The sequence below is a fragment of the Plectropomus leopardus genome, chromosome 3 (genome assembly GCF_008729295.1).
Source record: "Plectropomus leopardus isolate mb chromosome 3, YSFRI_Pleo_2.0, whole genome shotgun sequence".
NCBI classification, from domain to species: domain Eukaryota; kingdom Metazoa; phylum Chordata; class Actinopteri; order Perciformes; family Serranidae; genus Plectropomus; species Plectropomus leopardus.
In genome coordinates, this window is record NC_056465.1 from 7,196,215 (window position 1) to 7,223,589 (window position 27,375).

Here is a 27,375-nt window from a genome sequence, read left to right on the forward strand (position 1 = left end):
ATGTCATTCCCCCTTCTCTCTCCCACCTTACCCGTCAATCTCAGACTGTCCTACCAATAAAGGGAAAATGCCCCAAAAAATAATCTTTAAAAAAAGAATAGCAGTTGGATTACATATACATAGAATATACAGTAAAACCTCTTATCTCTAGCTGATCTTTCATTCTCTTAGTTTATTAAATTCATATTAATATTTGGAGCTTATCAACTTAATATTTTTGAATCAGGACTTTTAGTATTTGGATCACGTAGCTTGTTATTTAGCATGTCAAATATATCTTTAAACAACATCTACTTCATTAGAAGTAACGTATCGGACTTGGAATTGGTAGTTAACCTTTCTTGAAAGGATTTGTATTGGGATCGGGGCAAAAAACCCAAAACAAAACATTAACTTGATTGAGGCATCCCTAATTTCGAGTGATTATTTCTGTCATTAATAATGTACAAATATCAAACACGTTGTGGTTTCATATCTTCTCAAACATGAGGACTTTCTTGCTTCTCTCACTGCTTATCACTTTAGGTTGAAGACCTTTGGGTTTTTGGATTGCTGATCAAAGAGAGAAAGCAATTTGACAACATCACTTTAGGCACTTCTGAAGGGCACTTACAGAAACTGTATGTATATGATTTATTGCAAAGATAGCAAAAGATAACTAATCCATGATGAGAGCACACACTTTTGGAGGGTTCTACCTAGAACCTATAATAAAGGGTTATACTTATACATTTGTGGAAGTGTCAGAGTCACTACAGAGAACCCTTCTATAGAGTTATGGTCGAACGCAGAAACCTCTCTCGGGGTTCGATTCAGAACCCTTCCATCTTCTAAGAGTGTGAACAACCCACCCTTTGGGTTTTAACGAGACCTCTTTTATATTTCAAGAGTTTCATCTTGAGCTCACTCAGGGGAGTCTAAAAAAAGTAATTGAGTTCATTACCCATAGAGTTCTCCCCCATGCTTTTAGTCGAACAGGTTGGCAGGAACCACCAGCAGTATTGAGCTTCATGAGGGTCCTACAGGTCCAGAGCTGATGTGGTCCAGCTCAACTCAGAACAATCATGCATCACACCATTTGAAACATGGGAAAACATTTGACTATTTGAGGGTCAGGATGTTTTAAAAATCCATGCTTTCAACAATCCTTGAAAAACTTCTTCCTAGAAAAATTCTTCATCAGACAATGGTTATGGGTAGAACCTCAGGCCTTCAGGAGGAACCTTTTTGGAGCCCCTCTTATTAAAGAATCTTTTGGTTTTCAAATGGTTTCTGCAGCCAATTTGGTGAATGTCCTCTAAAAAAGTGTAAAAAAAAAAACAACAAAAAAACAAAGACCTGATTTACTTTTTGTTTGTCATGGTCAAAGTGGGGACTGGCTAACAGCAGAGTTTTACGGGAACTGTACAGGGAATTGTCTCTGTAACAGGAGAGCGAGCAGAGCTGCTGCTTTAGACAAGTGAAAAGAAATCTACCCTGCAAGCGCACGCAATAGCTCTCTTGAGACAGACATTTGTCGTTTCATTTTTAAACTGGATGTCATCCACAGCTACTGATAAATAATGTATATTTTTTTAACTGCAGGGTCATATTCGCTAAATTAATAAGGAATAATGATGATACACAATGTAATTATGATTACAGTTTTCATCATGTGGAAGTAGTAATTGGCCAAATCAGTTCCAAACGCCCTCACTGTGACTTTGGCTCGACTCTGCCAGGCAGAAAGCGTGAGCTTGTAATTAGCTCGCTCTGCTTTGGCAACACCTATGAAAGTGCCAAACTCTTAGCTTTGTTCTTAGCTGAGGGTAACCCACTTCTGTCACCGAGACAGAGCACACACACCAAGCCCTTCCTGCATATACACACACACACCGACCTTTTCTTTTAGACAGTTACATGTAGCCTATAGATGAGATTTTTCTTTTTGTTCACAAAATTATACTTCCTGAAAAATAAGTCAGAAATCTGTGAATAGACTGAAATAAAATCACAGATTACCAATGCAAAGTTTTTCAACTCTTCAGGATTTCAAACTCATTCTGATGATGAGGACCATGCAAAATAATCAAAAGCTCTGAAAGAAATGGACTTTGAGATTGGTTTGTCAACAACAGTTCCCAAGGTTCAAGAATGAACGCTCAAACTCAGCCTTTAAGTCAATATGATGATGAGAAGAAAGTCTGAACATCTACAGCTCATTGGCAACTAAGCAATATGCAACTTGAGATTGTTTTCAAAAAGAAAGAACTAACTCGAAGGACACTTGGAAACGCAGACCTCCGCCAAGGCCAAATGCCCTTTCTTGCAATGATAATGAAAGTGAAAAAAGAATTGGGTATCCTCCCAATGATTCGAATCCACTCCAAAATTAAATGGGTTCTTTCTTGGCCCACAATGCACCCTTCCACCAAGCTCACGAAAACCTGGCCAGTAGTTTTTCTGTAATGCTGCTGACAAACAGACAAAAATACCCAGCCAAAGACATAACCTTCTTGGTGGAGGTAAAAAAGGCATTTCTTTAAGCTCTAGTTCACTACTGTGCTTATTCCTTCTTGTTCAATGCCACTAACATTTATTTCTAGGAAACTGTCCCATATGTGCAAACTGTACTTTCTTTATGACAACGAAGTTTAAAGGACACAAAGTTAGCATAGCTACACAAAGCTAGAACTATTTGTCATGTAAAAAAAAAAACCAAATGTCTCAAAACTGAGAGTAAACAATTGATTATTACACAAGATGTATGTGCAAAAGAAACAAAGAAACAACAATGTGAACATCTTTAAACAATCCCTGTACACGTTCGTGTTTTTGAAGTCCTTAATAGTATGTGCCAGACCTGAGAGGAAGTACAGACAGATAAAAAAAAAAAATCTCTTTCCTTCTCCAAGATACCTGAAACTGTTTCATGCAAATGGCACTGGCTCCTTATGCTACCAAAAAGTGAAGAAAAAAAAGACAAATCTTCACCTTAGAATTAAAAGGTTCTGACATTTTTCTCAGAGTTGAGTTATGCATATATTCTTATTCTGTGACAACTTATTAGCATTATGTGAGGTGTATTTTTAAGTTGTATGCATTTTTGGACTTTTTGTTTAATCGACAAAATGGGTCATATCATTTTCGCCATTTGGCATGAAAAAATTTAAAAGCTCAATATCTCAAAATGCAGATAGAACCTTATAATTCTAAAGTGGCGAAATGCTGAAGAAATTATGATTCTGTCGCTTATCTTCCAAGGCCATTAAAAAATGTAACAACTAAATATTGGAGATGCAATTTATTTTGTTTTTAATCTTATCAATATCTTGATAATTCTGTATTTTTTCAGTATTTATTTAAACTCCGTAAGTTTACCTCCACTCCTTCAAACACTGAATTGATTGAACCCTGTGTGCTGACCAGAGAAGTAAAGTGCACTGATGTTTGGTGAAACAGATCAGGACAAAGCTGCATCAGAGCGAGCCGCGGTGAGGGCGGAGTATGTGAGAGATGAGTGCCGGGCTGAGAGGATGAGTGACCTGAAACACACTCACTCGAACACACAAACACACTAATCCTCAGGCCAGACGGGGTCATTATCACTGATGTATTAAATTAGAGCTCCTCACTTGGCTACATTAAGATATGCATGTGTGTCTTCATGTGTGTGTGTGTGTGTTTGAGAGGAAAAGCATTAGTGTCAATTGGGCCAATCATGTCTGAGGTAAGAAAAGTACCTCCCGCACACACACACACACACACACACACACACACACACACACACACACACACAGGCAGAGACACAGAGACGAGAGGTAGAGTGACTCATCAATTTTTCACCTGGGTTGATTATAACATGAATGATTAAAGTGGGAGGGCTCTGGTGGGGGTCTGTCTCAGTCTGATGAAGGCGCGTATGCAGGGCGGGATTAATGGAGGAAGTTTCTGATTTATCAGACTGAACTCTGACTGACACGCTGCCTCTCACATCATCACTTTGTGCGGGCTTTTAGTCATCTTCTACAGGGGAAGTGGGCCCCGTCTGGATTTCACTTCCAATTTTATGGAGGATCAGACACATCATACACAGGAAACTCTTAATACTGAAGATAAGTTAAAAATTACTTTCCCCTGACTGTATTTGGGAGCTTTTAAGAGTTCAAGCTAGGGGAACATTCTGAGACATTTATATGTATATATTAACTTGTGTGTGTGTATATATGAATTTCTAAGTATTTTAGAAGGGTTGGTATGGTGGTACGAGAAGGTGCGAAAACAAAACAAAACAAAACACAACAAAAAAAAACTAAAGACACTCATATTATATATTTTTTCTTGTCAAGAGGATATTGTAATTTATTTTTTTTAAAGACTATGTTTCCCACAAGTCTACTAACCAATAAAATACCTTTTCAATACGTGAGATGTAAACATTAACGGCGCCCTACTATGTTTAGCTGTAATGTTAGCTAGCTCAGCGGTGCTAGGTGAGCTAGCAATAGATGCACACTCTGTTATGTGGTTTGACATGTAGTTTGACACTCACAACAAGGTCTGTTGACGATCCAATGAGTAACCAGGTCACGATTTCTGAAAGGAGCCATTGCAATTTAATTTTTCAAATGTATTTTTGGCGCTTTTAGGCACCACAGGCCGAGTGGAGTCTAGTTCCATTGGAGAGAAGGCAGATATCTCCAACACTCTGCAAACTCACACCAAAATAATCTAGACTGATAAATTGCACTACAGGTAATAGAAGAAATACATATTTTTGATTTTTGGATGAAGTGTTCCTCTAATGTTGCAATTGATCAATAAGATTCTTATCATATCAGAGCCAGTGTATGGCTGTCAGGCATTCTGCTACAGCCATTAAATGTTACTGTATTAATGCTCAGGATTTACCTCTATATATATAGTTTGCACTGATGTTGGCAGAGTTTGCCATTTCCATAATGGATTCAATGGTGCACATGCATCAATTCAAGCACAGCGACATAGATTTATAAAGAAGACATCGAGTTTGCAGCGTAGATAAATGCTCATCTTCTTCTGTTGTATTTCTGACAATGAAGCCGCTCAAAGCTTGTTTCAACTCCCCAGTTATCATTTCAAGTAAAACTTTCTGACTTGAACTATGAGATGTATTATTTTCCAGTACCAGCCTCCACTCAGTGAGGATTTGCAACTTTCCTGTGCTTTCCATGATTGTAAACTGATTATTATTTCTGGGTTTTGGAAAAAACAAGACATGCCACCTTGGACTCATGAAAACTACGATTTACAATTTGACGAAATTCTGACATTTTTTAAACAAATTAAGAAATAATTAAGGCAGTATTCATTCATTCATTATCCATAAACGCTTTTTCTAGGGGCTGAAGCATATCCCAGCTGATAATGGGCACGAGGTGAGGTATACCCAGAACAGGATTATCACAAGGTTGACACATAGAAACAGACAACCATTCACACTCACATTCACACCTACAGCCAATTCAGTGTCACTAATTAACCTAACCTCAGTGTCTCTGGACTGTGAGAGGAAGCTGGAAAACCTGGAAAAAAGCACAAGCTGACATGAGGGGGACATGCAAACTCCACAGGGCCCGACAAGAAAAATAATTGGAGGGTAATTTAATAATGAAAATAATTGTTAATTGCAGCTCTTAAGAATTCTTACTAAGGCCTTTTTAAGTTCAGCCAACTATAACTCATGGTCAAGGTTCAAAGGAAGGAGTGTTGACAGTGGGAGGAAGGATGCAAACCAAGATTTCAAAATAAGACACTTTATATGGCCAACCCTCCATCCAAACCACCTCCTTAAAGCAACATTATGTAACTTTTAAATCACTGTTGAGTCTCAGTCTCAAATTTGTTTGGTTGATGGTCGGACTGAGGCACCAACCCAAAACGTCAGTACTTGAGGGACTGAGACTCAACAATCAAGTAAAAGTTGCAAAATAATTCTTTGAAATGTTTTGTGGTGCTGCGACAACAAATTTAACGCTACTTCAACCTTTGCTCCCAGAGAAGAAAAGGTAAAAATCTACATAAATTAAAAAAACCTCATTAACAAAACTCACATCTTGAAATTAAGATGCCATATTGTGATTTATTTATTCCTTGCATGACTGTTACTGTGCAGCTGTTTTAATTAGTTGTATTATCTTCAGCACTCTCTGTCTTTATCTTATCTACAACCTATTCTGCAGCCTAATTTCCCCCTAGGACTTTATTTCACTTTTATCTTATCTAATTAATAGCCAAATATGTTTTTTTTTCAGCGCTCGGTGCTGCATCAGGAGAAACTGACAGCACAGTAGTAAACTCTGAACTCCACAGACGACAGAGGCTCCATCTCCGAAGCTGACCTCTCATTCTCCTGTGTCACAGCTGACCTGCCCTCCTCTTCTTAAACACCCGCTGCCTAATCGTAAACAGAGCAGGGCAGCAAACTTCGAATTCCATCCCAAAAAACATCATTCAGCATCTATCTTCTTGTGACAGGCTGAGCCTCTCTGTCTGACCCCCCATCTCAGGGGAAAACAGAAGCCCCATTAACAAAACCCACTTGTCTCCTCCTTTTCCTCTCCTTCTTCTACCTTTCCCATTTCTACCTGAAGTAACCTTTTCACACGCCATGTCTCTGTTTTTCCCTTTGGGACTGTTTTATTGGCAGGAGCAGCATTTAGGCTGCACGGCACCAAAACTGTTGAGTGAAACTAATACTAATGAAACTTTGAAACAAGCTTCTGACAATGCAAAGCAAAAATCCTCCATCATAACTAATACTAATGAAGTTCTGCTGCAGAATTAAAACCATGCAATGATTAATCCCACATAATCTCCACTGAATCCAATGCAGATTACATTTTTGTAAATAGGGTGAGGGACCTGCCCTAACTGTTCAATAGAAGAGCAATTACTGCAGGTGAACTCATTTTTAGCCTTTGCCTTCAAATCATCTTGAGGAGACCATATACCGACAGAAAGAGAGACTGCAGGGTTTGACAGACAGGTCTCTACTGCTCTTTAGCACTATATAAAGTATATTTGGTGTTAAATGTGTTACATGTACTAGGCACATTGCTACATTTCCTGGAAGGCTGATGTCATTCAGACAGTGTATCACCCTTACATGCATGCACAGTGCTCAAATTGAGCACCTGTTCTTAATATAGAGTACATAAAGTTACAGAATACGTTTTAAAACAGCCCATTCAGCTTTTTAATATCGGCCACATTACACCTGAAACACATTGCATACGTGAGCAACGCGTGACGGCGACCTCGCTGAACTGCAGTGTGTTTCACACTCGCTGTTTTCACACTGGATACGTTGTTGCTGTAAAGAGTCTGCAGCTCTCCCTGGTGCTATGAGTACTGCATTTCAACATTAATAAGCACATATTCCACTCACTGATGAAGTCGCACAGACTCCTGCATTGTCAACAACACAGCTCTGCACATTTCATAAAATGCCTTCTGTCGACAACTGATGGGAGTCTGTCAACAGAGACGTTGTCAGAGGACTTTTATTTTGAAAGGAAGCAGGAAAGTTTGAGAAAAACTGTTACATTTGTATATACTCATCTCTGTAACAGATAAAGAAACTGTAATTAGAGAGTCAAAATAATGATCAAAACACCATTTTCACTTTCCATTTCTGCTGACAATGGAGCACAGCATGTGGAAAAAAAAATTGCAGAGCCACCGTTTCTCTTGATGGGCTGCGACTGACAAGCAGCTGAGACGTGCCTGAGTAGCACTGCTCATGCAGGCAGTGTAGCTGCTCTGACTTGCCAACACTGGCGCCAAAAAACCCCAACAAAAGTTATGCGACGCTCACACAGGCAGTGTGTTCCAGGCGTTAGATTCGTGTCAGTACAGCTGGAAATATTGCTGTCATCAGCATTTAAAATGTCTCCTTCCACAGGGCAAAACACTTTGTCCAACTCAACATAAAATCGGTAAGTTTAAGCATGAGCGCCAACGACATAGTCCTTGTCTGGGATGCATTAGGACAGCGTTAACATTTACACAAATAAAGATACAGAGTTAAATGCGCACACAATGATCACAATGTGTCTTGGTGGTCGTTGACATTTGTATTTAACACTGTTCACTTACTTACACCAGGTGTATAAATAGGGCCTATGACTTCAAAACCTCAGTGATCTGCATGAAATAATGATGCAAGCAGATTATAAATCATATTGCAATTTTTGCATAATGTAAGGCCACCAGTGGAGCACTGACAGAAATGTTGCAGAGCAGCAAACCAGTCAAGAACTATAATGACTTTTCTGTGTTGCAGCATTACAGCATTCTAATGTTGTCTGTCTAACATAATGGCTGAGCCTGAAGTATTTTTGCTGCTGCCTTCGCAAGAAATTCACCTCTTATCCTGTCACGACCTCACACATCCCATTAGATACCTGAGCTGTACTTCCTTTGTTTGTAAAAATGAGATTCAATTATGATGTTATTCTCCAAAAAGTCGGAAAGAGCAGCCAAATTATCCTTATACCTGATTAATGTGTCTCCCAATGAAACGGACATGGACACTGGTATTAGTGTGTCCTTTGGACAATAAGGCAGTCATACAGGCTAGATAAGGACAGAGCAGAATGTGGAAAAGGGAAAGACAGCCATGAGAGAGCTCAGTAATTAGAGTAGGGATTGTGGATGGAAATTTATGCTGAAGTTTAGATCTGCCTAAACTAGAGAGTTTCCACCAGGTCAACAAGAAAGACTTGAGGCAAATGTTCTTCATTTGACACAAAAACATTCTCAAGACTCATTGTCATAAACTTTCTAATTTGTTGAAAACTGGTAATAAAAAATGCGGGATGCATTTATTACTAGACATATGGAACTTTCTGGGAACTAAAGAGTTGAACCACAACGAAGTCAGCAACTCTAACTATTAGAGTTAGACTAAGAGTCTACAGCTATACTTGTGGTTCTGTGAGGCTGTACTAACTTAACATCAGTGCTCTGAGCTAAATGCTAATGTCAGTGCACAATGCCAATGCTAACATGCTGAGGTTTAGCAACTGCAACATGTACCAGCCCAAACAAATTTGACCTGATGATAGGGCAATTCATCCAATAGTTGATGAGACATTTTACTCAAAACCACAAACTTTACTGTGGTGCCAGACAGTCTAAAAACCATGAATGTCCATATAAAACTGAGTGCTAATCCATCCTCTGAGGTATTTTACAGCTTAAATGAAAACGTTGACCTGTTGGTGGCAATAAATAACAAGTCAGGAGATCGCCAAAGTCAGATTCACCCACAGGGCATTATTGATAAACTGTATATGTCCCCTAATTCATGGTAAGTCATCCAAAGGTTGTTGAGATATTTTAGTCTGGACCAAAGTGTTGGACCAGTTGGCAAAAATTGCCAAGAAATGACACATATGGCCTTTCTATGTTAAAGTTTTCCTGAGGCAATGTGATATCTACATGTCAACACATTAACAGTGCATCCTCAATGATGACAGTGTTGGCGCAAAAGAGTCAACAGTAAATGTCCATTTTATTGTCATTCTTTTCAGATTCAAATTGAGATCTCTTAAAAAATGATGACGCATCACGAGAAACCCATCATAAAAGATGCAGAGATACTGTGCCAACTTCTTCACTCGCTGCGGCCTCAACAGACCACAGCACATTACAGCCACAGCACACATGCCATGTTCAAATTAAAGGGCACAAATGTGAGTTTTTCTCAGCTGGAAAAACTTATTCTCTTTAACCTACAACTCTGACTGTTCTATAATGCTTACCCTCTCCACGTGCATGTAAAAATTCACAGCCCCAAGGAATGAGTTCAATCTACTTGCTGGCGCTTGTTCGTAAATGTTCTGGGAAAGTAGAAGCCATAAATTACAAAATTTTATCGCAAAACTAGAATTACAGCCACATGGTTGTATGCCTCCACAAACCAGTCAAGACGGTGTTACAGTTTTCGTTCATATCTGCGGAGACTAGTATGCAGCCCTGAGACCTGACAATGCTTCAAAATATGGATGTCGCTGTAGAGCACCTACAAATTCTAAAACGTGGACGCTTCACACAAATCTTCGCCCCGGAAGCACAGAAGATCTATACAGTCAGCACAGTTACAAGCTGGACACACAATGTAAATGTCAATAATTCAGTATCTGACCAAATGTCTACCCCTCTGATCCTGACTTATGACACTGACAAAATGACAATGGCCAGAAGTGTTTTTGGAGAAGGTAATGTCACAGTGAAGTTTGCATCTTCTGGATGCAAAACATCATCACTTCAATTTTATCAGACATTTTTGGGAAATGTCATAAGTAGGATATGCATTCCTGAGTTATTGCCAAAAATGTGTTTTGTGACATCACAATGGCCCTTGACCACCAAAATCTAATCAGTTCATCATTGAGTCCAAGTGAATGTTTTTGCCAAATTTGAAAAAGAAAAAAAAAGTTCTTAAGATATCACATTCACAAGAGTGAGACAGAAGGATCACATTAACTTTTGAACTATGACCACCAAAATTAAATCAGTTTATTGTTGAGTCCAAGTGGACGTTTGTGCCAAATTTGACAAAATTTCCTCAACATATCCTTTATTCATTAGCATTCACACGAATAAGATGAATGAGATAACAATGGCCTTTGACCACTAAAATCTTATCCATTCATCTTTGAGTCCAAGTGGACGTTTGAGACTAATTCCTTCAAGGGCTTCTTGAAATACTGCGTCCATGAGGATGTCATGTATGATGTTGCCGCAGTAGATGCATAGTAAAACTTGAAAATACAAACATCACAACTGAGCTCCAGGACTTATTCAGAAATTAGAGAAACACAGTGAATCTGCAAATACACAAAAATAGGTTGTTCCAAAACTTATTTTGTTTGATCTGACAAAGAAAGGATAAATCTTAAGGCAAAAAAATGGAGAGCATAAAAACAGCAGACCACTCACTGCAGGTTATGGCCAGACATGTTTGGGTGCTATCAGTCTCCTCCATATCAAAGTCATCAGATCAATAATTCATTTAGCCATTTGCCATATCACCGTCTGTCTGACCCCAAGACTCCCTGGAGTGTGAGCGTCTGAGACACTGACATACATGTAGCCATGAATAAAGCAGCGAGGGAAACGATAGGAAAAAAATGTGTCTGTTGTTCCTGGACATTGGGTTGCTCCCTGCCTGTCTCTCTTTACCGATTCTCCTGGTTTCTGTCTGCGTTTTTTCTGCCTTGTACTTCAGTCTTTGCAAGGATGGTTGTAAAAAAGTGAATTTATGCTGCCAGTGCTGGCTTTTTCCAAAGGCAGAATTCAGGATTTTAGGATTACAACATGGATTTAATTGAGCGAGGATTAGGTTTAAATTAAGGGTTCAGGTTAATGTTTTGTCAAGGATTAGGTACAGTATGTGGCCAAAAGTAGTCGATATGTGATAATTAAACCTGACATTTCAAAACCATTGGCATTTATCTGCCTCCTCCACTCTTCTGGTTTCAGTTTTTCCATGATTTTGGAACGTTGCTGCAGAGATTTGCTCCCATTCAGCCACATGAGTTTTAGCCACTGATGTTGGGCAATAAGGTCGGGCTTGTTCCAGTTTATCCTACAGGTGCTGGACGGGATTGAGGTCAGAGCTCTTAGCAAGCAAGTTTTTCCACCCCAACGTTTCTTTATGGATCTGGCTTTGTGCATGGGGGCATTCTCATGTTGAAACAGGAAATGGACACAAAGTTGAAGGAAAACTATCGTTCAAAATATTGTATGCTGGAACATTAAGATTTGCCTTCATTGGATTTAAGGAGTCCAGCCGAAACCATGAAAAAAAAATCCCCAGCTCAAACGAAAGTACACAAAAGTATGTGAACAAGCAAATGTGTCTGCTTACTTTTTGGCATCCTGCAGTTAGGCAATTAATCAAAGGCATGAAAGGCCTCACAAGTGAGACAGACTGTGTTCAAAACTATTTGTCAGTCTGAATTTGTTCCTAACGAGACAGAGTTAAACCAAGGGGGAGCTTCAACGTGTCTGATTCTGAGTGTTAATATTACACATCAAACACTAAAAAAGTTAAAAAATTGCTAACGAAAATCTGAAAACGATCAAAGTTGTCTCTTGTCTTTCCCCTTCAAATCTTACACGCCTCAGTGGGAGTTATTCTCTCGAAAGTTGATGCTGACATTCACTTCTGTTTTAAATTAAACGTGTGTTTGTTGTCAGCTTTCTTTCGTCAGTGCAAGAAACACAAAAGAAGTTGCGTAAAAAGGGAAAGAAATATTACAAAACAGACGGGCTGACAGACAGATGTGGCTGAGACAGGCCTTCAGCTGCACTGCGGTTCAAGATCACTTTGCTCTTTTAGCCTTTAACATCTGACGCTCCACATGTTCCAGATTATGTACCAGGCCAAGCCGCAGCCCAGCATGGCCTCCAGCTCTGCATCATGGGAACATCAAAGCAGATTGCCACTGTGTCCAGATGTTGACGCACAACCGAAATCCAGTTAGAACGCGAGCGCAGCTCTGCTCAAGTCTCTGCTGCCTCGAAATGTGAAGGAATATTTGTGTGAACGGTTTAGCAAATCCAAGAAAAACGCCTCCACGAGGAGGTCTAATCTGGCTCCGCAGTGGCAGCCAAGAGGTCATAGAGATGTGATGGGAAGGTCGCCAGTTCAAATCCAGTGACCTGGTGGGAAATGCGGTCATGGACTGTGTGTGTATTGCTGTAGAGAGCAGCAGCCAGTAGTATAAACAATATCAGACTGTGCTTACACTAGACAGACTCAAAGTGCTCATGGGCTGCAGCTAACAACTATTTTTGATTAATTGAATCATTTTTTTGATTATAGTATTATTGTGAGAGTCTATGAAATGAAAAGAGCTGAAAAATGCCAACCACAATTTATTATAATTCAAGGTGATGGCTTCAAATTGCATGTTTTGTCCAAAACCAAAAGATGTTCAATTTACAGTGATACAGTGATAGCGGTGAAAAACAGCATTTTTGCTAAATAATTAACAACCAAGTCATTGAGAATCAAAATGATAAACGTTCTCTCTGTTGATAAATTGAGTGAATGCTTCAAGTACACTGAAAGCCAAGAAATACATTTTTTACAAGGGCTGATCTTGATGCTAATGCACACATTGACAAATACAAAAACTCACTTTTATTTGAATAAAAATAAGTTTGTTATATTCTCTCTGTGAACTGTGGCTGTTTGGTTCTGTTCATTAATGCTGAGGTGAAAGGATTAATTGCTTGGCTTTTAAAGTCCTTTATTCCCTCTGCTCTTGTGTGGCAGTAATGGTCATTCCTTCTTAGTGCTGTGATGGTCTGTTTGTTTATACGTGACCCACTACCTCCTCATGCCTCCGTCAGCACAACTTCACATTAACAAAACAACCTCGGCCAACTCCTCACCAGCACAGAAAAGTTAGATAACATCAGGGTGCCCAGACATTTTTATGGACACAATTTAACTTTTATAGAACCAAAAATAAAATTTCCATGATTTTTGGAAACTTATTACACAACCAGAACTGTATAGTATACTTTGCTCCAAATGGTAATAGGCGGTCTGCAGAGTGGAGGAGTGACAGCCTGATAGCTTGTCATCATCATCACCATCATCATCTCAAACCTCGAGTACAATTTAAAAGTAGTGCCAGTGAACAGGTATGGAAACTTAGGGATTCATACATGCTTAATTACACTGTCACAACATTTTTTTTCTCGCCTCACTTGCCCAACGCCACTCAAACATAAATAATTCCAGTTATCTGGCACACGTGGAGGGACAGACGGAACGCGGTAGAAAATATAAAATATGCGTGATGGTAACTTCATGCATGTACGCCAAATAGAGCAAGACAACATCAACCGCTACAGGAAACAGATTGCGTCAGAAGGGCTGTCTCTGGAAGACTGATGTAATCATTTCATTGCACATTTCAAAATTTCCTGACTTCCAACACTCGCAAGGATTTTACAGACTCAATTACTTTTCTACTCCTAATAAAATGAGACTTTGGAATTCCATTACTTTTCCAGGTTTCCAATGACTATGGAAAATCATAGACACTAATCCGCTAACAGCCTCCTCTCTTTTAGTTTTAGGCTTTGCACCAGATATTGGAACCAGGCTACAGAGATTCAGCCACTTCAGCGTTTATGAAATCAGCCACTGATGCTGGGTGATAAGGCTTGGCTTAGTACAGACCGGGATATCCACTGATTTCTGACTATGTGGCAAATGCTTTGCAGTGTTGGCTGTATTCTAGCCCTTTGTATCTGAAATTAATAGATAAGTACAAGGTTCAGTCTTGTTTTCAGCCGTGAACCACAAGATAAAGTGGATTGAGGTCATGTGACTGACTCAACCAGTTTAGATCAAATCTATTTGGGGCAAAAAAAAAATCTTGGTTCTCTTGTCTGTATGCTTAGAATCACTGTCTTGGTGCATTGTCCTTAAATTGGGGGAATATGTTTGAAAAAGGCTACAAGTCCTGAACTGTTCACCCAACATGAATGTAAACATCCTCAAACTGTCTCACTGTCACTGTCACTTTAACCTCATTGTGAAGTTCACATCCAATTAGCTGCAGAACAGAACCACAGTAGTAGGACAGTGTCACTGTTCTCATCCTCAAAGGCTGAACAGAACATGTCATAACCAATTATGTGTCGGCATGTCAGACGCTGGCTGTCTGCTTGTGTATTTAAGTGTGTCCCTGCAGGTGACAGACTGAGCTTGTAAAGAAGTGTATTGATTTGCGCTGCTCCCTTGCCGTCCCAGTGGTTAACCCCAGTTTCAACAACACATGCCTGTGACGCCGAAATCGATACAAGTCACCAAAAGCCTGCTCTGCTTGGTCAGACTGGTTGGCAACGTGGCCCTTAGATGGCGACGACAAGCCTCGTCAGACAATTAATTAAGGCTGAGAGGAAGAGGGGAAACCACAGACTGTGTAAGAGAGACAAACTGAGACAGAGATAAAGATCTGAGATTGGACTGGACTCAGCAGTTTAAAGAAAAGTGTCAGATAACAGAGAGTCAAATTGAATCACTTAAAAGACCACTTGAAGGCCAAATATAAGATAACTTTATGGACCAAAGTAGTCAACAAGTAACGCAAGAGGGGACACTTTTAAAAATGAGGCTCACTGGAGAGGCCCTAATTTGTAGACTGGAGCCAATTAAAAGGCTGAAATGCAACAGTTGTCAGCTGTGTTGAGAAGTGTCATGTTCCCTAACAAGCCTCGACTGCCTGCAGCAAACACCATATCATGTAGTCAAAAGAAGTATTCAAGATACAGAGGCCAGGATGTACTCATACAGGGAGAAAACATAATTAAATAGACACTTTTTGGAGCATCATCACTTCATTAGCCATTTTGTACCAGAAAAAAGCAAGCTCCTTTGTACTGAGTAATGTAGTAATTCTACAGTTACTCCAGTAATAATCCACAAGAAACAAGGGGTGGGAATCACCAGAAGCCCCACAACACAATATCATCACAATTCTTAAGTCACTAGTCAATATTATTGCAATTTTAAACATGCTGCAATATACTGCATCTTGCAATAACATATGATGATATATTGCAATTTATTACCTTTTTTCAACTGCTCATTATGTCCTCAAAGGAAAACTGGGTCAACATCTTTTTTTATCTTGTAAAACTGATGTTGACAGATTTGTATTTACAATATCAATAATTTATAACAAAAAAATCAATACTTGTCATCCTTGCATTGATAATGCCGCACAAAAGTACGGTTTTTAACACCCATCCCCTTAAGTCACATCTTTTTCCGTAACATGTGGTTGAGTTTGCTAGGGCTCAAAATTAATAATAAAATTGTGTGAAAGCAACCTGAAAAAATAGCATTTGCATCTGGCAAGACTTTAAAAGTGTGTGTAGGTGTTTCTATCCAGTACAAAAAAATACTTATTTACCTTGCAGTATTAACAGACAACTGTAGGATCCTGTTTTATCTTTTCAAAGGTTCTGATGAAAGAAACCTGCACCTGCAGTAAGAGGAAACCCGCAGAGTTCCCAAAGCTACAGTGTCCGTTTTGCCTGCAGTCAGAGCTCAGGAATACAAATATGGCTGCCACAAGGTCTGCTATGGGTGCTAATGGTGTGTTCTACTGGAAATTTCAATTCGGAAAGTGGAAAAAACCTCACCAACTCCTACCCCAAAAATTCAAGATGGATGCTTCATGCATCAACGGTAGTGACAGCTGAGGTAATACACTGATTATTAGCACATTTGTGTCTTATTAAAGCAGTTTTACAAACAGTTCGGTCAAACATTATTCAAACATTCTTATTTTGCCATGGGTTTTGTGTGCACAATGGGTTGTTATCAACTGGCATTGTTAGCAACTACTAACCAGTTCTAAACTATTATGTTGATTTTACGACTTGTACTGGAATGTGGTCAACTCAGGTGTGACGTCATTCCCAACTCCAACTTGCAAGATAATTGGAATGCAGCAAAAAAGGCCATTATGGTGACACTGAAGTATGGTGGATGACCAAAACTGACCTCATTCTCACACATGCACACCAGCAACCACGAATACACACACACCTTCTTCTTTCCAGAATTGGACTGTATCCCATAAATTCATTAGAGTGTGAATCAATAACTCGTTAAGGATGTAGAAATGAGTTCAAACTTTCAAACTTTACTGAACCTGCCAAACAAATAACTCACAAAAGATACAAATCTCCCCTCTGCTTCTGTCTGCGATCTCATTGCAAAGCCCCTGAACACGGGCCCTTCACATGGGGATTACAGACCTCCAACGTCTCTGTCAAGGTAAAAGGCTGGGGGCTGTGCTTATTTTCACAGCCACACAGCAAGAATCACTAATAGATAAATCGGCAACAAGAGACCGTTTAGAAATACAATATTTTTGGCATTTTGGAGGTCTGAGGAAGGGCTGGGTTCAACGGATGACAGGAGAGTAAGGTTAAGGTCATCACAAAACATAGTTGATATGAAAGGGAGTATTTACCCCAGAGGCTAAAACAGAGAAAAGTGTCAAGTGTAGATCGGGAACAGAAAAGAGAGATAGTCTATAATAAAGAAGTTAAGACAGGAATCGCTATAACACAGTGGTTAGTTGCAGAAATGGAAAATGCAGTTTGTGCTCTTTGTCTTTTCAGGAATAGAAAAATTAGAAAAATACTGTTGGGTAAGGACATTTTGACTGGTCTTTGCATTTTCAAAGCACCACTTCAGGGACTAAATGCAGTTGCAGAACAGATCTAAACCAAAGTTTGATGCACCAGTCCAAGTCCAAGAAAATATCATATTTAAACATCAACTTGTCTACTTTGTTTTACTTTCTGACAACTTTTTTGCAATAGCATAAAAGTAGGTTAGGGTTCACCTAGTCTTGGCAAAGAAATAAGGTAGAAGGTAGAGGGAAGGTTTATTGGTCACTTTTTAAACAAAGTTTAAAAAATGATGGTGAGTTTCACCAGTTGGCAGCACATTTAAGGCAAGATTTGATTGCCTCTATTTGTTTACATGGTGACTTAAGAAGACTCTTTCCTGTTTCTTCATCTCTCTTATTATTAAGGTTCATTCCTTCGCTATCCTCGGAAAAGCAAATTTGTACCTCTAGTGTGTGGTGACTCTGGGAAAAAAATGTCTAGATAGTCGCCTTAATCTAATGATTTTATCCACAATCTTGATCTCTCAACTTCTCAAAAATGAATTTGGTTTTAATGAATTAAAACCATCTCCGACAACAAAATTTCAGAGGAAACAACTCAGAATTTTTTGTCCTTTGCATGAAATGGTTTGCAAGGAGCATAAACACAAAAACATAACACAATGTCCAGAAAACACTCTGTTCTGTTGGGTGACAATTCTTACATTGCAATGTTGCAAAGTACTTGTTGGGTATCATCCCTTACTTTGTTAACTGCTTGGTTCATGTGTGTGAATATCAAAAATTATTGGTGACTGTAAATTGAGATTTAAGCATTTAGTTTTAGACAATATTAAATCTGACAAGTCATTAAAGTTATAACAAACACCTTGTTGATGTCTCTGTGACATTTGATGCATTTTTTATTTGTGTATAAAAACTATATTGTATATCAATTCTTTGGACAATGATACCATTACTGCTGATATCACACATTCTGCCACACTACAATTTCGATTAATTCTATTTATTTGAATCAATTTGATTCGATTCAGTTAAATTCAGTTCAGTTCAGTTTATTTCAGTTCAGTTCAATTCAATTCAATTTTCTGAATGTTTAGGAAGGAGGTGTGCTTGGACACAAATGGTGACACAGACATGCCATGGGAATTCCAAAATAAAGACATATTTGAAAGATGATGATATGTAACAATGTTTTCCCTTTCCATCAATCATCTAATTGGATCATTGATTATTAAATCAATATATTGATCAAGATTGATGTACTGTGACACCCCTATACCTCCTCAATCTCAGGAGCTGAATGATTTCTCTGTAGCCACTGGACTTTATCAGACACAGCAGACTTTCTCTCTGTTTTAAATGGTCACGTTTGTGGGTTGAGGGCACCAGAGGGAGGACATAAGTAATTAGAAATAAAAAAACCTACTGATAGCACCATCGCATAATAACTTTCATAATGCCTGTTCTCCACACGCCCTTGTCTCCAGGTTTCTCTGTCTCTACATAGATCAAAAACCTGATTGAGCCTGATATTAAAGTAATTTCTTACCTGATAATGTAATATATTCTTTGATTAAATGTGCTTATTGAATCACGAGAGAGAGGTCACCTTTTTAAATTACTGCAATATCAGCGTGGAGATGTGTTTAACCGACGATTTACTGCAATAGGTCTGAATATATTTTTGGTCCATTTTAAAAGCTGTTTTATTACATTTTAAATTATCATATAATCGGACACTGATTGCATCAGTTGCTGAAATGTGATTTAAATTACATCTTTATAGTCCGCAGGTGCCGGTTGGAGATGAAACATCTGTTTATTAATATCTTCTTGCTGTGAGCTACTTTGTTACTTTTGCTCTGATGATGAGCATGAAATATCTGTGGCTTGCATTTTCGTACCCTGAAATGGTGCAAAAGTCAGACATTCATGTGTTAATGTTATACTCATATTAGTCATATTATAAAAGACATTATATGAAAAGGAATAAAGAAAAAAGAAGTTGAAAAAAAGGTAGATAATGAGACAAACAAAGAGGTTGTGGAGGAGAAGGTGTCATTCTGAGGAAACATCCTTAGTAGTGTTGCCAGTTTGACATGCATGCCTGATCTGTGCGTTTCATGTTATCTGGGTCAAATAAGCAAGCTCTTCAGGGACACTAACAAACTCTCATAGACAGCCATGAAAAGAGAGAAAGCCTAGAGTGCAGTAGTTGCCAGTGTGGGGTCATATAATTTTTGAGTGTGTTTGAGAGTAAATGTGGCAAGTGTTAAGTTTTAATTTGAAAGAAAAGAAAACAACCCAAGCAGAAAATGTAATAACAGAGAAACCAAGCAGTCTATAAGGCGCAAACCATGAACCATGATGTCCACAGTTTGAGTTTAGCCAAGGACTTTCGTTGCATATCATTTTCCATCTGTTACTCCATTCTTTTTCTGTAATAAATATCATATTAAGAATGGACATGTATACATTTAACCCAAAATGAACAAGTGAAATCTTCATGTATCCATGTTCATCATGCGTCCACTTGGTCCCTAGTGACCTGAAACCAAGCCCAGGACCCATATTGGGTTGAACCAAAACTCTGAACTACTTTCATTGCTACAGGCCTCATATCTGATCAAAGCAGACTCACAACCAACTCTGATCAGATGGTGTGACATCATAACAGGAGGGATACATGTCTTTTGAGGCATTTACACTCTTTTTGAGGTTGCCTACTCTTTAATGTTGATGTTGTTGGAGTTCTGTATGTTTGTGTTGCTTGCATTTGGGATCACGTCCCAATATCCTTGAATCCTTGAATTCATATTGGGTTCTTTTTTTTTTTTTTTCAAGAAAAAATATGAACTCGTGCAAGATGGTGGGGATCCACAGCTTAGTTTCAGATCCCAATTTTGGACTCATGAAAACATTACCAATGACTCCAACACACTTTACAGATACCCATTTCCACCAAATTATCTCTGGTTCTTGAACTGGTTTTCGTTCAGAACTCTTAGAACCTTTGCACTATCTCGCAAACCAGCCCGCGTTTCCACTAGTTTGGCTCTGAACCACTGTCATCAAAGATGTGTCTTCAACAGATGGTGTCGTACAGGGCACAACAGAAGTAAGCAGCAGTAGCAAAATAGTTGATTACATTGATTAGCTGTGAACTTTTGTTCTGTTATTACAGATATTTGTTTTTACCACCCAAAAAACAAGCCCAAAAAACCCATTACTGACACTATCACAGGCTTTTTTAAAAGTCTGACGGCTTCTCCATTGTTTCCTTCTCCAGTCTCTCTTTACAACCTATAGAATATGACACGCAACTTTTTGGTTTTTAACCAATTCATTCTAGGTCCTACTGGTCTGAACTGTTCAATATTAGGTGTCAGACCTGGAACGGAACTAGTTCCATGCCAGTGTAAAAGAGGCAAGAGTGATATAGCAAAGTTGGTATGAATCTCCCAACAAACCTTCAGAGAAATAACATCGCAAATTGTATCTCTGTTATCCTTTAATACAAACATGTTCAGAGAGCAAGTGGCTAACTGGGAGTTAGTTTACTGGACTCTCTCTAGATTGTTTTGATCCTATCAGGCTAAAACTCTTAGCAAAAGATAGTGAGCCCACTGAGAACTGGTCTGAATCCCCTTCAAATCTCTGCAGCATCTAACTTTGCCAAACACTGGCCTGTTTGCACTGATTTGACGGGCGAGCTCTGAGAAACTGGCGCTACAGTACGCAGAAAGAAAACTCTGTGGCTTTCCTTGTAAAACAAAACGAACACTTTAATACTGCATTGTGCTTGGAGGCCATACACAGAGCTGGGTTTAAACAAATGAGACCACTTTTGGCTGTCATCTGTGAGCTACTGTTCTGGCATGGGGGGGGGGTTTGTTTACGGGATGAATAAAAGAAACAAACAGCGTTCCTCGAGGTCCAACTAATCCTGGCTTTACATAAATTAAAAAGCGGGAGAAATGTGTGGACAAGTGAAAAGAGTGCAAACATGCTCTGACTACCAAGTCAACAAACTGTGAGGAGACAAAAGGAGGGCTGCCTGCAGGAGTCAAGGACAGAGCAGTTCCACACTTCTGTCAGATGACGTAGAAAACAAAGTTGTAGATACAGTACAGATACAGATTTTTGTCTAAAAATAGTCTTTGAATAAATATGAGCTCAAGAGAGGACTTCCCCTCTCCAAACATAGAGACAGTAATAAAGTTCCTCCGGGGGTTTGGCTGAAGCATCTTTGCTCATCCAAAGAGTCACTTTTCACTCCAACAAGGACAAGAGCTCATCAGTCTCTCCGATCCCAAACCCTGTCGTCTTGTTCCTGCCAGCCTGACTGACAGCTGCACTCCAAATCCTGACAAATTGAAAGCTTGCCCCTGAACTAACCTCAACTTTTGGTTTCATTTCATGTGTTTACATCCTGACATCTTCATGATAAAGACAGACTTAGAATTTCAATCTGTTGAATGAAAGGAGGAACGACTTTTAAGATAAACTCCCTGATTTTGTGGTAAAACTCCCAAATCTCAAATTGAAATTCAGCGACAGAGAGCTGGGGGGGGAGATTTTGGGAGTGCGTGTGATATATGGATAAGAGGTCTGTGCGTGTAAGAAGGAAATGAGCAAAAGAAAGAAAATGAAGACTTTAAGGGATAAGTGTGTATGCATGACTATGCATTTAAATTGGAGATTAGGTTCACACAGAGACATGTATTATGGGCTGTGACCAATAAGGGTTACTTGAGGTGTTACAAATATTTCTAAGGTGTGTTTAAGCTGAATGTGAAGCAAATTATTATTATTACCTTGTTCACGAGAATTTGACTGCAAATAAACTATGTAGTTATAAGCAGCAAACAGAAAATAATTGTGACAGTTACAGACATATGCCCTGACTGACGACGTGCACTGACTGTCTGAGTGTGCGTGTGACTGCTTGGACTTAAAACTTACTGATTGCCTCTGTACATTCATACAACTCTACAGCTGGGGGTTTAGAGGGTTGAAACTGGTTTAACTCAAGCTGGAGCCCTGATCCACGACTGTCTGACAGTCCTCATACTTGATACAACACAGTCAAATAAAAGTAAATAAACGATTTGATAAATAAAATATATAGGCTATCATTGCATGAGAAGTGTGTCCAAACAGATACACTGGAGTAAGGGGGTGCTCTTATAGCAATATATCCGGTGAAATAAATGAATAAATAAATGTCGCTTATGGCTTTTGCCCACTAGTGGCAGCAATGAGTGTATTGCCCACCAGTCAGTGAGCAACAAAGAAAATCTTTAATTTAACATATTTAGTATTCTGTAATAAAAGTGACCCACAGACTGTATAAAAGAAGTGGATATGTCATGAAGATTGAAGCCAATGGAGACGCAAACAAGTCCTACCTACACATCAAACAATTCATCGCTTTCTATTGTTAGTACTATGTGAGGGGCTCTCCTTGTCACTTTTGTCTGCTAACAAACCACAGAAGAAGTTGCTGTGTGGTGGGATTCACTACCATTTGGCTAAAAAACTCAGATCTAAGATATATGCTGTTGAATGGAAAAACAGAGCTTTTAAAGGGGAACTACACCCATTTTCAAAATTCATAAACACTCCTATGGTGTTAGACAATCCAAACATATTGGTAAACATGAACATCTCTCCCAGATCCCAAAACTGGAATGCTAAAGCTCAAATCTGTGATGCCATAGGAGTATGAAGTCTATAGCTGCTCCACAAACAATGAATGGCAAAAGATGATAACTTGCTACCACGACAATCTATCAATTAGGATAGAATAAAAAAAAAATATGGCGAAGACCAAAAATACATAACTTGAGCTTTCAAACGGGCAGTCCACAAACCAATAGGTGACGTCATAATGGCTATTTATGCTTCTTTTATGCAGTCTATGAAGCCACCCCCTTTCTCCTCAACTAAATTATGGTTTTTTTTGCACCTTGACTTCAATACCCATCCCTCTGGTGAGTATTTACCCAAACAACACCTGATTGGCTGAAATGTTCAGGATCCCTACTACAGCCTTCCAAGACTGTAATATGTACTTTGGCCAGACCAGGGCTCCTCAAGCTGTCACCTCAGTCTTTTGCCACCTACAGTGAATTTGCCTTTACTTTTCTATCTAGCTGAGTCTTTCTTTTCTCTTAAATGCCATTACAACTACACAGTATTACACCAATATATTGGTGTAAGCCTTGTATGTATGACTATTCACATCAGAGGTTAGTTCGCTACATGGTTATTCCTACAGGGTCGTTTGAAGTGAACGGACAGAGACACGTACAAAGGCTGTTAATTCTGCAGGGGAGCAGGTTAGTGCGCTACACTGCTATTTCATCTCCCAGACAGTCGGGAGTTCCCTGTCTGTTGAGAACATTAAGCAGCCTCAGCGTCTCCTCGTCCCTCCCCCAGCCAAAGATCTCCATCTCCTCCTCCTCATCGTCCTCCCCCTCATCCTCATTGTCATCGCTGTCGTCCGTGTTTGACTCGTACTCTGATGCGATACCTGACTCGCGAAACCTCGCTGCAAAATCCAGGCAGCCAAGAGATTTGATGTCATGGGACAGCAAGTTGTCCTCAGACACCTCCTCTTGAGCTTTGCTCTCCGGCCTGTCGGCCTTGAGCTGCGGGGGAGGTGAGGGGAGTTGAGGAGGTGGAGGTCCTGGGAGGAAACGGAAACATTCCAGTTTGAGTAGACACTGGTCCCTACCTAGTGGGCTTCCCAGAGTCCCATTGGATGATGAGAAGGCGTTGCTGGTACCGTCGGTGGAGCTCAGCGCGGGCAGGTTGAGGGTGGACAAATCAGGTTTGGGCGTTGTGGGGTCGCAGATCACTGGAGGTACTGTAGACCGAAAGGTGATCTCCAACAGACTGTCCTGAGATCCCACTGGAGACAGGAGATGAGGGAGGACGCGAAAAGTGATGAATGAGCAGATGGAGAGAGAGACAAGGAGATGAAATATTTTATACAACATTCAAAACTTCCACTGTGCCCTGATTTAAATTCATCCGCCATCATTCCTCCTGCTGGATGGTGGCAGAAGAATAATATATGGGATATAGATATCTGTGAATTGTGGTGGATAGCAGCTCCTTGGAAACTCTAACAAAATCAATCACTGTGTTACCAATAAATCAATTTTGTATTGGGTGAGCAAGGAAAAAAACATGTTTCAAAGCATTTCATCATCATCAGGGCTGCTCTGTGAAACATGCTTCGCCTCCTTCTTTATGGGCACAGAGGACAGATATGGAGCTCAAATACTGAGAGAAAGATACATTAAAGGAATACACTGTCTTCTCAATATCAAATGCGAACCTCTAGTAAACATGAAAGATGAAAAGTTTGTAGTTTGCTCCTTCGTAGAGGGTGGCGGCTGTCGTCAGTTTGGACTCACAGCAGTTGTGGTGTTCTCAAAATCAGTTACAACGTCTAACAAAATATCCATAGAAACTTTTCAAACCTCTCCCGCGGTATAATCTGCTTCCTCTCGGTTGTGCAACTCAAATTTTAAGCCTAGGAACAGCATGTGTAAAATCTGCAGTGCTGTTTTATCAGACACATGTGGAGCGTGAAAGACAAAAGTCAGGTTGAAACAGTGAGCAAGAGGGAAAAACTAATTAAAACATGCATTACAAAGTTAGTGGGGATTCAGACTGAAAGCAGCCCTGTGTAAAGACAGCTCAGGAGGGCTGCGTTGGTGGAGGCGTGCTGTTTAAGGTACCAGTGAGACAGTGAAATATGATCCAGGAAGTCCAGCTGGACTAACGTATTTAGTGGCTTATCAGACGCCTTAGGACACATTTGTTTTTGCTGTAATTTTGATTACATGCTGACTGCAGGAATGTCCACCAGTAACTAAAAGTTCACTGTTGTTTTCCTGATTTTGGCAGTAAATCCAAAAAGCCACACAAGTCGGTTACGATGACGGACTGCTTTCAGGTTAAGACCCTGATGAGGATGATAAGCATGCAGATGAGCTTTCCTGAGGTGGTATCTGATGATATGTGAGGTTGGCTGGATGTACTGCCAACTTTATTACAGCTCAGGGGGGCTGTGTTGTGTCAGGCATATTGTTTAAGGTACTAGTGAGACAGTGAAATATGATCCAGGAAGTCCAGCTGGAGTAATGTGTTTAAAGGCTTATCAGATGCATTAAAATGCCACACAAAGGTTTTTATTACAGACAGGATCTGACAAATCTGGAAAGTTATATGTATATTCACTGAACAAAAATGAAAATGCAACACTTGTTTTGTGCCCCTTTTTTCCACAGTTGGAATAAAAGATTTAAGGCTTTTTTCATGCACTCAGTAGATATAATCTCTTAAATTATGGTCACACACTGACTGCAGTAATGTCCACCAGAGCTTTTACCTGTGAACTTAAAGCTCATGTCACTACCATTAGACGCCTCTAATATCTTTTCTGTTAATTTGGCAGTACATCTAACCAGCCACATGACTGCACTAGTCGGTTAGAATGATAAACTACTGACAGGTCAAGACCCTGATGAGGATGATGAGCATGCAGATGAGCTTCTCTGAAATGTCTCTAAAGGTTTCTGAGGCTGGTTGGATGCACAGTACTGTCAAATTCACAGAAACAACATTGGAGATGGCTTGTGGTCGTCAAATGACCATTCAGTTCACTAGCAACAACTCTGGTGGACATTTATGCAGTCAGCATGCCAATGGTACATTCGCTAAAAACTTGTGACATCTGTGGCATTGTGTTGTGTGATCAAACTGCACATTTTAGAGTGGTCTCTTATTGTGACCATCCAAATAAAAGACCAACATCAAGATGCTGTTTAATCTGCATCTTGATATGCCACACCTGTCAGGAGGACAGATTATCTGATAAAAGGAGAAGTGCTCATCAACATTTTTTTTTCATTTTAACAAATTTGTGAGTTTGAGAGAACGGGAAAATGGAAGCGAAAAAACAAAAGTGTAGCATTTAATTATGTGTTCAGTATATTTTCCTGTAAGAGGCTTTCTAATGGTCAAGCACTGAACTCGGCTAAAACCTCCTGCATTTGATCCCCACCTCCTCTAACCTGAAGCCAGACCAGGTTTAATGCTGTGAAATTCTACTGAATGCTGTGAAATAGACCTTTTCTCATGGTGGACATGTTTGATTGTAATGGCAGGAAAGGGTCAGGTGTAACTAATAAAATTAATGATAGTTTCTTTCCATTCCGATGAGTCAATAAGCCATGCTAGTGAGCCAGCATGCACAATCCCATCACTCTGAAACTGACACACTACAGATGAACTGTAACTATAATTGAGTCATTAGTAGTATACTTGTGTTTGACAAGTGAAAATGTGCCATGCAGGAGGCCTATTGCTGTAAATTGGTTAAAAATGTTTGACCATTGCATTTTATTATGTATATTTTGCATCCGCAGAACAGTTTTTTTGACCTTGTGCGAAATGAGGTGCATTTAAAGTCCGACATGCAGACGCAGACAATATTAAACAATTCAACTACATTTTCTTCCCTGAATATCTGAAATGTTGGCTGATAGATAAGATAACAGATTGCATCTCTCAGGGTGACAATTGGAGGGCATGCTGGACTGTGATAGTGCAGAGAAGATTGTCTCGTTCTGAATTGTCAATGAACAGGCTTAAAAAATGTGCGAGAGAGACGGAGAGGACAGACGGGGTCGTGGACGAAAGAACAGCGACCAGAATGTGTGTGGTGCATGATAAACTGAGCAGCGAGGGGTCTCATACTGGTACTCAGAGACTTTAATGCAAGAATTTCCATTTCGAAGCCTGTCTTTGTCTGCAGTGCTGTCACTTCGCTGTCTGTGTGAATGTATACAGAGCTGCTCTCTCGGTGTGTAGGTCATGGTTAGTATAGCTCTAATGCTGGTCGCATACAAGGATTTCATGTGACTGATGGTGTATGTTGACCTAGAGATCGTGTCATAGGATGCTGAATTACTATCTCTATGCCTCTGTGTGCCTGGCAAGCGTAAATAAAGACAGGTCTATTACAGTGTGTCTCTCTATCATGTTACTTTGTCCCTTGTCTTTTGTTTATCTTTCTTTTTCTTTCCCTTTTATGGAATGAATAGTGTTTTACATTGTGTTTTATGACTACTGATACGGC

At 39.6% G+C, this 27,375-nt stretch overlaps 1 protein-coding gene across 2 annotated transcripts in view; it reads right to left on the minus strand.

Annotated features, from left to right (window-relative positions):
• Positions 1-27,375, minus strand: part of LOC121963630 (carboxyl-terminal PDZ ligand of neuronal nitric oxide synthase protein-like) — a 242,336-nt gene that overhangs the window by 13,722 nt on the left and 201,239 nt on the right. For both annotated transcript variants that reach the window (XM_042513916.1, XM_042513910.1), the window contains exon 10: positions 23,956-24,132. In XM_042513916.1, the coding sequence (XP_042369850.1) occupies positions 23,956-24,132 (177 nt within the window). The remainder of the gene's footprint in view (positions 1-23,955; positions 24,133-27,375) is intronic.